This window comes from Pistacia vera, unplaced genomic scaffold (assembly GCF_008641045.1).
Source record: "Pistacia vera cultivar Batoury unplaced genomic scaffold, PisVer_v2 Contig106, whole genome shotgun sequence".
In the NCBI taxonomy this organism is placed as follows: domain Eukaryota; kingdom Viridiplantae; phylum Streptophyta; class Magnoliopsida; order Sapindales; family Anacardiaceae; genus Pistacia; species Pistacia vera.
This window is the reverse complement of record NW_022195093.1, coordinates 1,323,334-1,336,550: the sequence shown is the minus strand read 5'-3', so window position 1 is coordinate 1,336,550 and position 13,217 is coordinate 1,323,334. Positions and strand designations below refer to the sequence as shown.

The 13,217-nt window shown below is 33.8% G+C and overlaps 1 protein-coding gene across 2 annotated transcripts; it reads left to right on the top strand.

Annotated features, from left to right (window-relative positions):
- The first annotated feature begins 9,533 nt into the window (after window positions 1–9,533).
- On the top strand, window positions 9,534–12,877 carry LOC116129919 (protein BCCIP homolog). 2 transcript variants are annotated; one of them, XM_031415671.1, is made up of 10 exons: window positions 9,534–9,796; window positions 10,028–10,203; window positions 10,301–10,374; window positions 10,477–10,701; window positions 11,162–11,371; window positions 11,483–11,548; window positions 11,668–11,757; window positions 11,905–11,961; window positions 12,318–12,425; window positions 12,522–12,877. In XM_031415671.1, the coding sequence occupies exons 2-9, from the start codon at window positions 10,044–10,046 to the stop codon at window positions 12,414–12,416; spliced, it is 981 nt and encodes a 326-aa protein (XP_031271531.1). In that variant the 5' UTR covers window positions 9,534–9,796; window positions 10,028–10,043; the 3' UTR covers window positions 12,417–12,425; window positions 12,522–12,877. The 2 variants fall into 2 exon arrangements, with proteins under 2 accessions (XP_031271531.1, XP_031271539.1); XM_031415679.1 differs by having other exon boundaries at window positions 12,318–12,449; window positions 12,536–12,877.
- Window positions 12,878–13,217: the final 340 nt, after the last annotated feature.

The following is a 13,217-nucleotide window of genomic DNA, read 5'->3' as shown; positions in this document are numbered from 1 at the left end:
TGAGGAGACAAAAATTGGAAGAGAAATCTTTCAGCACTTGCATTTTGTATCTTACAATACTTAAAATTTCGATAAAATACGTTAAACTGTGATTTTTTAGTAAGTAGTCAATAGTGGCTAAAGGTTGAAATATAGGTTATAAAAATATAAAATGTCAAAGTACGGAAACTAACGTTTAAAATTACTAAAAGAGGTTCTCAACCCCCAAATAGTTAATTAAATAACAAAATTACCCTGGAAATTTCATCGCCATTAGTGAGAAATCCATGAGAAATCCATAACAAATGGATTTGAGGGTTCCCTTATTTAATTATTTTTCCCTATCCTATTAATACTACAGTAAAATCTCTCTATAATCATAATGGTGGGAATAAATAATTTTATTACTATAAGGAGGTTATAATTTAATAGAGGTGTAGTTACTAAAATTTCTTATTTCATAATTTATGTTTTAGTAGTATAACATTAGGATTTCAATTCATGTTTTAATAGAATTAGGGTTTCAATTTAGCGCTTCAATTGCTTACTTTTGAAACAGATAAAAGATCATGTCTTAGAACCAACAAAGATAAGTGTTCTTGATAAAATTGTAAATGCAGTTACTACATGATCAATTGATGTGAAGCAACTGACAATTGTTAACTGTTTTAAGCATTGCAAAATTAAGACCTTCGGTGTCGATGAATTGCAAGTTACAAATGAAGTGGATAAGGAGAATCACAGAGTCATTGTAGAAATGAGTGATCAGATTCGACAACGTCACTACACTAATCGAATGGATATTAATGTCTTCCTCAATCATCCAAATGAGCAACAAGTCTTATATGCTTTAACTGAAGAAGAAATCATTACTACAATTAGACAATAAGAGAAAGGAAATAATCATGAGGATGATAGTATGGAAATATAAAAAGTTTCATGTCAAGAAGCTCTAAACATGCTTGAGAAACTATAAATATTTTGGAGTAATGTACCCGCAAGTTAAAAAATGTAGTAACAACTCTAAAACATAAATCATTGTCCCAAATAACTTCACATAAATATTTTATTTCACTTAAACCCTTAATGCAACATAGCATATTTTTTGCAATATACAAATAATTATTATTATGTGGAGACAACTTTCCTTAAGACAAAAATTAGAATAATTATAACTTATTACAATGTGGAGTTTATTCTTATTTATAATTATCCCGAATCGGGAATAAATTTTTTTTATAACTATCTATAGTTTATTCTTATATAGGGTATTACTATAGAGAGGTTTTACTGTATCTCCAAAATACACGTTTGTTTCGCTATTATGAAAATACTATTATATTTTATTCAACTATTTTTAAACCCCCTAAGTTTATTAACTTAACTAAACATCTCCCGAAAAAAAATTTAGAAATTGACAAAAACACACCCACCTACCCACATTTGCTAGATTCCATCCACCACCACTAGAAGGTGGCCGGAATCCGATATAATGGCGCACTACCGACTAGATCTAGAAGGTAGTGCGCCGATCTATCATTTACCGGCCAGATCCACCGTAGATTTGGCCGTAAAAGGCCAGATCTTTAGTTGTAGCTGGTCTTCAACAATGGCCAAGAAATGATCGTTGTTGACCATCAATGACGACCATATCTTTGGCCATCGTTGACAACCAAACACGTCAAGATCTAGCCGTAGATCTGGCATTTTCCAACCAGATCCACGTTGGATCTAGTTGAAAAATGCCATCTCGACGCACGACCAGCTAGATCCAACTGGTCATGCACCGTAACGCCAGATTTCGACTAGATTCCAGTGGTGGTGGTCGGAATTTGGCAACTGTGTGTGGTGGGGTGTTTTTGTCATTTTACAAAAAATTTATATATTGGGGTGTTAAGTTAAATTAGCAAACTTATGGGGTTTTTTTGTTAATTTTTAAATTCTACCTCGTAATAATCACTCAACTCTACTTACTAATAATATTTCAAAAATACTACTTAAAATAATAAAACAAACACACCCTGAATATTTACCATATTGTCATTTTACCTTTTATTTTAACGTTAAAAACTTAATGAAATGAAAATTTCTATTATCACTATAACTATAAGAGGATTTTCTAAGTTGATTATACCTCCAGGGGATTATTGATTGATTGGTTGGAATGTAAGGATAACATGATCGATAGGTTGCGAGTCATTGGATCATAGGCCACAACTACTTGGGTAGAGGCCGTTGAACATCATTGGACAGGCCAAGGCTAGGTAGAGGCCGTTCAACATTTTTTGGAGAGGCCAAGGCTATATGGGCTTAGGTCTTTTGATGGTTGTCATTTTTGGGGCTTTTTGGAAGGGTTAACTTATTTTGTACATAAGCAGTCAAACTGTCAAACAAGATCCGATGGAGTCTAGCCTTTGGTAGTGACAAGTGAGCACCTGGTTGTTTCGAAAATATTATTAATTCAATCTTCAAATTTATTAACAATTTCAGCAATTTAGCCTCAAAAAATTATATTAACCTCTTAACGTTGTTGATATATTTGATATAAATGTCATTTCCTTCAAACTTAAATAGAATAACGTAACGGTTCATCAAAATATGATTTAGGATCGCATTTTTGAAACTAGCAAGTGTTTACTACAAAAAGGGTCAAACTCACAAGGATTAGGATCGTATTTCCAAAATCCAAAACTAGCGAATGCTAATACGAAAAGGTCAAACAAGTGGGGTTTAGAACAAGGCAAATCGGCCTTGATCCGACAATGCCTAGCCAATAGCATCGGCTTCATTGTCAGAGTTTCTAGCTTTTTTTTTTTTTCAAATATTTTCGTTTGATTTTTCTATATATTTTTTTTACTTTCTTTAGTATTTTTTATTTATTTTTTAAATATTAAAAATAAAGTCAGTTATTAAAATAAAAAAAATCATAAAAAAAACTAAAAAACTGATCTGAAAAAATTCAAAGAGATATGTTGTTAAGATTATTAAAACGAAAAGCTTCAAATAGAACTTGAAATTTTAAGAATTTTGTACATATAGTAGGCTGTTGATATGATCAAGCTAATAGTTAATTTGTTCTTGAAGAAGTGCAGATGAATAGAAATTAAAGAAAATCTAAAAAGCCAAAGGTTTTAATTTTTGCATGTTTCATAAAACTCTTTCTCTTGTATAAGGAAACAATATATATTTAGGTTCGGGTTTATGATTAGAAAGTAGAAGAAAATTTTTTAGATTAATAATACAAGGGTTAACGTGAAAAAAGTTAATACGAAAGAATTTATACCCTCTCTAGTAATTTTTATGGAGGATAATATTTTAATTAGGAATCTATTGAGATAAAATGTAAAGGCCAATAACATCACTCATAAATTTTATCAAATATAACCTGAATTATTTTTGCATAAAGAACAAAAATAATATCATGAATGCAATTGATACACTGAACATCATATAATATCAAAATAATGAACCCCAGGGAACTAACCTGGTCGAGGAGGTTTGCTCCCTTCATTGAATTCTTGGGTGTGAACCTTAGGGCCGCTTATTACATTGTAACTTATCTGATTCATTGGGTTTATAAGGTGGTCAATGGACCCCAAGATCAGTTGAAGTGTCTGTAAACTGGACTGAACACCCCGATTAAAAAAATATATATCAAAACAATAAATTATGGCTGCATTTGGTACACTTTTTTTAATAGCATTTGTAAAACCCTATTTTGAATACATTTTAGGATAAGATTATGAGAATGTGTTTAATACATTATTGGAAAACATTTTTTGAAAATATTTAGATTACTTTTTAACAACATACATTTTGTTAATTTAACTAAAGATCCCCCAATAATAAAAGTTTATAAATTAACAAAAACAACCCTACCCACCCAATCGACTTCTGGCAGTCGGCCCCCACTGTCAGACGATGGCCGTCGATCATGGGAATGGCATACGATCGGCCGGATCTAGTCGTTCGTGCACTGATCTTGCCTTTTCCGGCCATAAATTAGCCATCGTTAACAGCCAAAATCTGGTCGTTGTCAACGGCTAGATAGATCTGGCCAGAAAAGGCAAGATTGATGCACGACTGGTCAGATCCAGCCGGGCGTGCATTGTTCCAATGCTGTTGGTTGGCGACGGTGGTGGCTCCTGGTGGGTGAGGGTGAGAGTGTTTTTGTTAATTTATAAACTTTTATCATGAAAAGGAATTGCTAAATGTTTTAAGTTGAATAGAATAAGATTGGATTTTGAAGAATATTAAAGCTCCATTTGGTTCACATTTTTACGTTTTTGGGAAAAGTTTTTTGAAAAAAGTTAAAAAAAAGTTGAATTGGGCAGGTATTACGATGTAGGATTTACAAATCAATAAAATACCCCCTATGTTTTTTTTTTTACAAAACACCCCTATAATAAAACATTAAAAGTTAAAAAAAACACGCCCAACCCACCCATCAAATACGGACAGCCGGCCACCACCGCTGGAGGGTGGCTGGAGTCACCATATCGGTGCATGACCAGCTGGATCATGCCGGTCGTGCGCTGATATGGCCTTTTTCGACTAAATCCACGGCTAGATCTGGCCATTGACGACCAGATCTGGCCGCATTTGCTCGTCAACGACAGCCAAAGATACGGCCATCATTGATTGTCAACGACGACCATATGTTGACTGTCGTTGACGTCTGGTTACGGCCAAAGATCTGGCCGTCAACGGCCAATAGCCAAGATTTTGTCGACGAAATTTAACGAAGCATATTTAAAGAAAATCTTGAATGTTGTGTCGTATTGTCTCATGTAACATGTGTAAATTGTAATAATTTACTTTTGTTTAAAACATGGGAGACATGTGGATCCCATGTCATTTTCTTTAAGATAAATGTTAGTTTTTCATTAGAATATAGTCAAATCACATGTCTTTTGTGATTGACATGTTGTTTTGTATATTTTGTTTTACTTATGGATTCAAGTTTTTTGAAATCCAAACTTCTCTATATAAAGAGAAGTGTTGTATATTTGTAATCGGAGAAAACATTAATAATATTTTCGGTTTGTGAAAAATTCAGTCTCTCAATCTCTTGTTTTACTTTTATTGCCTACTCGAAGCAAAGAAAAGGTTTATTCAAGACGATTGATACCCATGTATGAATTAATCTTTTAAAACTGAATTTATGTGTTTTTCTCTCCAATTAACTTTTTTCATTAGAATATAGTCAAATCACATCTCTTTTGTGATTGACATGTTGTTTTGTATATTTTGTTTTGCTTACGCATTTAAGTCTTTTGAAATCCGAACTTCTCTATATAAAGAGAAGCGTTGTATATTTGTAATCAAAGAAAACATTAATAATATTTTCAGTTTGTGAAAAATTCAGTCTCTCAATCTCTTGTTTTACTTTTATTGCCTCATCAAAGCAAAGAAAAGGTTTATTCAAGACGATTGATACTCAGGTATGAATTAATCTTTTAAAACTGAATTTATGTTTCACGCTAATCTAGCTTTAATCTAGCTTTGGGAGATGCCTACGAGACTGTTAAACCAGGATATATGATTAGTCTCCAAGATCCAAACCTCAAACGGATTATGGTTCTTCGAATTCATACTTCCAGACTAAAAGACTTGATGGCTTCTAGTGATGGAATAGCAATTCAGTATCGGTTAATTTATCACTTGATAATTTCTGTTAATCTTATTAATGTTTTCTCTGATTACAAATATACACCACTTCTCTTTATATAGAGAAGTTCGGATTTCAAAAAACTTGAATCCGTAAGTAAAACAAAATATACAAAACAACATGTAAATCACAAAAGACGTGATTTGACTATATTCTAATGAAAAACTAACATTTATCTTAAAGAAAATGACATGGGGTTCACATGTCTCCCATGTTTTAAACAAAAGTAAATTATTACAATTTACACATGTTACATGAGACAGTACGACACAACATTCAAGATTTTCTTTAAATATGCTTCGTTAAATTTCGTCGGCAAAATCTTGGTTGTCCACGTATTGCTTCCACTTGTTGGATACACATCAGCGTACTACGTGTTGGACGTTTCTGGTTGTCCAAATCTCCATCCTCCAGATTTTTATCAATCTTTGAAGTTATCCACTTCTATAAGATCAATAAAATCTTTTAGAGTCTCATCTTCTTGGGCTTTCTGGTCGTGGGCTAAGACCAACCTTAGAAGATCAATAGTTCCTTCCATCAAGGCCTGCTTCGATAAATGGGCTAAATCGAATATCCAACAAGCAGAAGCAATACCTGGATAGCTAAGATTTTGCTGACGAAATTTAATGGAGCATATTTAAAGAAAATCTTGAATGTTGTGTCGTATTGTCTCATGTAACATATGTAAATTGTAATAATTTACTTTTGTTTAAAACATGGGAGACATGTAGACCCCATGTCATTTTCTTTAAGATAAATGTTAGTTTTTCATTGGAATATAGTCAAATCACATGTCTTTTGTGATTGACATGTTGTTTTGTATATTTTGTTTAACTTACGGATTCAAGTCTTTTGAAATCCGAACTTCTCTATATAAAGAGAAGCGTTGTATATTTGTAATCAGAGAAAACATTAATAATATTTTCAGTTTGTGAAAAATTTAGTCTCTTAATCTCTTGTTTTACTTTTATTGCCTACTCGAAGCAAAGAAAAGGTTTATTCAAGCCGATTGATACCCATGCATGAATTAATCTTTTAAAACTGAATTTACTGACTTAGCAAAATAGTTAGAACACGTTCCAGTGTTTTGACCTTTTGAAGTACAGAATTAACCTTTTGAATCTGGCTCCCAATCTGGGTTAATTCTTCGTTTAGAGCAAATATACGATACACCGTATAACTCACTCTCCTGTCTAAGTTTTCAAGCTTCTGGGTCAAAAGCTCTAACTTATCTACAACAGTATTTAACAAACCAATCTCCGGTTTTACCTCGAGACCATGATCTAAATGAAAACAAGTCTTATTTAAACAGACTTCATCATTTAAACCATTATTCATGCTATAGAACTTTCAACAGGTTAACAGGTATAACCACATATACCCCCCCATCTTCGAAAGCTCTGATACCATTCTTTCCTTCAACCTGCTTTACAACAGTAACGTGCTTAGAAGACGAAGCCACCTGCTTATCCGCTGTTTTCTCCTTTTTAACAGTAACCTTTGAAGTAGAAGTAATCCTCAAAGGGCAGTTCCTTCTCAAGTGTCCCCGTTGCTTATACTTGGAGCATGTGAGTCGAGGAATTCGACTAAACATCAAGGTTGGAAAACCCATATGAGACGAAAAGGATCGTTCGGTAAAAGAAACTTGAAGCCAAAACGTTTTCGTAATATGGTAAAACGACATGTTACTAATAAACGGAATCTTCTAGATCATGGAAGGTTTATTAGGCGAACAGGGAAAGGTAGACTTAACGCTAAGGAACGCAGAGCGCGTAAGTTTTGTGCTACTTGCCCATCTGGCAAAAATGCAAAAGATTGTAATTGTTGCTGGATTTGTGGTGACAAAAATCATTTTGCGGATAAATGCCCTCATAAGGGAAAGAAGAAGGCAGCGATAAGATTTTTGGAAGTCAACGCGGAAAATCAAACTTCTAAATTTGAGCTAGTTTGGGGATACGAAATTGATTCGGATGATGAGGTTTATGAATTAATTTCGGATTACTCTGATGATTCCGATTCTTCAGAGGATAACTCAAAAGATATGACTTTTGAGGAACAATCTTCAAATCTTCAACGCATAGGTATATTCATGTAACGGACGCGTAGTCTTAATGAATATCCTAAGAATAGCGGAATAGGTGATGAGGATGATCTTATCCCAATTAGAAATGAAGATGAACATCTTAACTCGGTAATTCCTTTGTTTCTTCATTTCTTCCTCATATTACCTGCTGATTCGTTCAGCATCCGAGGTAGAAATTTCCGGAATGTCAACCTTCCGTTTTCCATCTATTTTAGAAACAAAGTCTTCTTCCTTGACATCTTTCATAAAGAGTTTTTCCGCCTTTTTCCAATCACCTTGGGTTTCTTTGGCCACAAACTGTGCATATCCTAGAGGCAATCCAGGATATTTGTCCTGCAGACTAGCCGCGAACTGATCCAAAACGTCCTGACCACCCATGGTCAATCTGAATCAGGTCTCAACTCAGTCGCAAAGTTTGACTCTTTATATTGCTGTAACATGTGCTTATCTTCACCTTGTTCTTAAACCATTCTACATTTCTTTCAGATAGAATCATTCCATTATCAAGGAACCTTTTTATCACCACATAATATTTGTAACACTCAGTCTTACAAATATTATTACAATTAATAACTAATTAACCTAGTTGATTAATTGGAGAGACAAACACATAAATTCAGTTTTAAAAGATTAATTCATTCCTAGGTATCAATTGTCTTGAATAAACATTTACTTTGCTTCGAGTAGGCAATAAAAGTAAAACAAGAGATTGAGAGACTGAATTTTTCACAAACTGAAAATATTATTAATGTTTTCTCTGATTACAAATATACAACGCTTCTTTTTATATAGAGAAGTTCGGATTTCAAAAGATTTGAATCCGTAAGTAAAACAAGATATACAATACAACATGTCAATCACAAAAGATGTGATTTGACTATATTCTAATGAAAAACTAACATTTATCTTAAAGAAAATGACATGGGGTCCACATGTCTCCCATGTTTTAAATAAAAGTAAATCATTACAATTTACACATGTTACATGAGACAATACGACACAACATTCAAGATTTTCTTTAAATATGCTTCGTTAAATTTCGTCGGCAAAATCTTGGCTGTCCATGTATTGCTTACGCTTGTTGGATACACGTCAGCATATTACGTGTTGGACGTTTCCGATTGTCCAAATCTCCATCCTCCAGATTTTTATCAATCTTTGAAGTTATCCACTTCTATAAGATCAATAAAATCTACAGACTATCCAGAGTATATTCCTCATATTCTGGAAAACACAGTTTAGCACGTATGCATGTGTCAATAGTCCCCTGAACTATCGCATGACAATGCATTTCATGACTCATCATCATTTTTGTGCTTGAAGTCTCTTCTTCATATACTGGGATTTGCACAGATTTATACCCAACTATTTTCCTGCTATTACTACTTCCAGCATCACTAGCAGTGTCATCTGTTTCCGGCCAGATCCACCATGGATCTGGCCGGAAAAGGCTAGATCGGCGCACCATCGGCAAGATCCAACCGGTAGTGTGCTCCTACCAGATTTCAGCCAACTTCTAGCAATGGTGGCCAAAATCTGGTATAATGTGGGTTTCGGGTGTTTTTGTAATTTCGAAAAAAATATTTATGAGTATTTAATTAAATTAACAAATTTAGGGGGTTTAAAAAAATTGAATAATATTGGATAATATTGTGAGTTTTTGGGTATTTTATTGTTTAACTTTTTTGAAAATACTAATAATAGTATTCTCAAAAGCCAACCAAATGGAGCCTAAAACAAACACAATTTTCATTTTTAATGACAGGATAATGGAATAAGATAGTAAAAATAGTGAAACAATCGAGCCTACAATATTCTATCAAATATCATATAATCTATTGTATGGTATTTATATCCGATGTCGAATTATGTTATGCATTGTAAAATAGGTGAGAAGGAGGCAACGAGGTAGATTCATGTTTTTAGTTAAATGAAAAGACATTTGAGAACCTCTGATAAACCCTAAAGTTCAAGAAGACCGTACATAATTCAAGTGAGGCCGAATTACTATTACCTTTCAATCCCTAATCTTGATCCTGAAGCTCAATTTCGAACTCAATTCGGTACATTTCCTTACTCTTTTCTGCAGTTACCGCATCAATTATGTTCAAATTAAACTTTTATTTGCTTGTTAATTGATTGTTCTACCATAATCAATCAGTTTTGTTAACAAAAATCTTAATAAATTATAAGTTAAGCTCGTATTCACCTGAACTCTTTTCACTTGCTTTTGGTCTCTTAACATGAAATGGAAAATGTTGGATTCGGTTTTGAATTTTTTTTGTCGTTGATAGAATTTTAAGTAACGAGATGCCACGAAAGCCTAAAGGGCATCGCCGTTCGTTCAAACCTCGGCCGTTAACTTTCTCTCGGTTTGCTCGGTCGGTGGCTCAAGTGGCTTCAATTCAAATGGTCAGGGGCCAAACACACAAAGCAAGATCCCATAGAGAGTCTCTTCCTAATTCAACAAGTATTGTCATGTAACTGAAGATTATTTGGTTTTCTATGTTGCTATATGTGCTTGAAATCTTTTGGTTTTTATTTTTTATTGATTTGAGCTCTTTTAGGTAATGGATTTTTGGAGAAGAGTTTGATAGAGAAGCATGATCAGTCTGAGTCTTCTGAAGATGAAGGGTTTGAGGTAAGGAGTTTTGTATCCTGCTAGTAGTTTGAGTGAAAGTTGAAATTTCCAATTATTTTTTTTCTTGCTATTTCATGTTGATTTTGGTATGTTACATTGTAGGGAGTTGTCCAAGCAGATTTTGTGTTCTTTGATCCAAAACTAGATGACTTCCATGGAGTTAAGGTTTTGCTACAGACTTACCTTGATGATACGCAATGGGATTTGAGTGGTTTTGTAGACTTGATATTGGCACAGACCACTGTAGGCACTGTTGTTAAAATAGAGGATGATGACGACGATTCACCTTTTTCAGTTGTGACTGCTCTTAATTTAGGCAGATATAAGGCAAGCTACTTCCACTTTTTTCTTTTTCCTTTTTCTTCTTAAATGGTTCCAGTGGATAGCATGTGGTTAACTTTGTGCCATCTTTTAGAAGACATGAGGGGTTAGTATGTGTGGCACCATCAGTATTAGGAAATTTCAAATTGACATTATTGATAATTGAACGTGTTATGATCTCAAACCTCAGCTCGATATAGATATGTAAATCACTCTTCAATTAGTTTCATACTTCTTTTAAGCCTGTCAAGAAATGAGCTTGACGAGACAGTTACAGGTTTAAGATATGCTAATACTTTCTTGACAAATTTTGGCTGTGGTGTTTCTCTCTCTCTATGCTGTGAATGCATGGTGTGCTATGTGTTTGATAACTGGCAGATATTTGCGACAGTTGTAGTGAGCTGATCCCTGTATCTACTGGAAATCATTCGTAATGGCTAAGAACCATAGATTTCATTGTTACCAGGATCATAAATGTATAATAGAGCTGAAGGAGTATCTCCTTAAAGTATGCCAGGAGAAAGATGCAATAAATGACTTGAGATTACTGTTGGGAGAGCAAGCACATGAAGTGGGTCTGTTGGTCTCACAGCGTGTGGTGAATCTTCCTCCTCAGCTTTTACCACCTATGTATGATGCGCTTTTTGATGAAGTCTCATGGGCTACAGAAGATGAGGTTAGATGAGTACTACAGTATGGACAGGGAGCTTGTATAATAATGTCTCTCTTTACCTGCTGGAATGACTTTCTGTACTGAACTTAATTTTTCTTGTTTCTCTCTTTGAAGCCAACAGAGGAGCTCCGGAATTCCTTCCGCTTTAAGTTTTATCTGCTAGTCTGTAAAATTTACAAGGTTTACATTTTAGCATCGTTCTGCTGCTCATTGCTCTGTTACTATTTTGATTAACAAATGGGTTTGAGAATTCTTTCGTAATATTCTGTCTTTCTGTGTCTACGGATACAAAATAACAGCTCAAGAATGCGGGCCAGAAAAAGAAGCAAAGTAGTCAGAGTGACGAGGAAATAATATATATAAAACCAGAAGATGAAATTTTTCACCAGGTGTTGACTTTTTTTAACCCTAGAATATGTATTTTATTTTTTTATTTCTTTGTTATTTTTACCCAAACTTTTACACCTTTGAGGCATGTCTTTAACTTATATTTTTTTTCATTCATTAATTTGATTGTTTTGTCTGATACATTTCAGCTCAGCTGTTGGTCCTTCAGTTTTCCTATGCACACTCAGCAGGTTGAAACTCAAGAGGTAAGCGAGATTGTTGTCAGCTTATTTTGATTTTCATTGTGACACAACTTATGAAATTAACTAAAGACAATACTAACGATTAATCAAGAGTTACAATATAAAATTTTGTGTCTTATGTCAAGATATTTGCTTTTCACCTTATGTTGAGGTGTGTTTTTGTTAAATAATGCGTGAGGGAGGCAAGTAGGCATTTTTTTCCCAGTTTTTCTCTACTGATATCATTATACTCTTGCCTTTCCAGTGGTTCCACATTCACTGGAATTGTTATTTACAATGATTGCGCTGTTGTCTTTATTTTTGTGACTAATAACTCATAACATGAAATTCTAATATACGGTTTTAATCAATTTTTGCAGCTGAAAAATTACCGCTTAACAGGGCTAGTGATGGCTGTAGAGGCTGAAAAAATTTCTACTTTCCGGCAGCAGTTGCAATCTTTAATTGCCGAAACCTGAGACCTGAAGGTGCAGATTTTGCTTCATCTAATGGTATCCTTTTCTTTTAGTTAAACTTCCGCAAAACCTTCCAAATTTGGTGATTCATTTCAATTTCATTGACAGGTGTTCTTTATTAGGTGAGATACTTACAGGTGCAAACTTTGAACCCCCGGTTTCTTACAATTTTTCTTCAGCTTCCAGTGTGGTAATCTGTTATAGGATTTAACCCAATTTTGTCATCACTGCTACTAATCAACCTCTTTTACGTTTGCATTTTATAGGAATTGAAATCTGTGAACACTTATAAAATCTAAAGCAGGATAAATTTTGTTTCAATTTCCGCTCATACCTTTTATGTCTTCCCTTTGTTTTCTTTTCTTCATGATCAAAAGTTGAAGTGTATCAAAATGTATATGTATTGCTATAAACCGGAATTTTAAATGGTATCCGGGTGAGCTGCCTTTGGTTATTTGGGAGAACTTTTGTGTGTGCTTCTCTGCTTTCAAGTCTTTATGTTTTCATAAACGAATACTATGCATCTCCATCAGCCAAGAATTAATAATGGGTTTTTATTTTTCAAGTACTGAGAGTTATCGAATTGCCTGAATTGCCTCGAATATTTTTGAATGATGGAAGCCAAAGAAAATTAAGGAAAAGATTACCTTAAAGAAATAGTATATATAATTATTTAATAACAAGTGATTTCGATACAAAATAATTAAACAACGCTATTAAATTAATCTAGCAAATGTCTGGCTCTAAAAAATTATTGAATTATGTCATGAGGATAAAATTATAGTAATTCACGCAAGCTCAAGA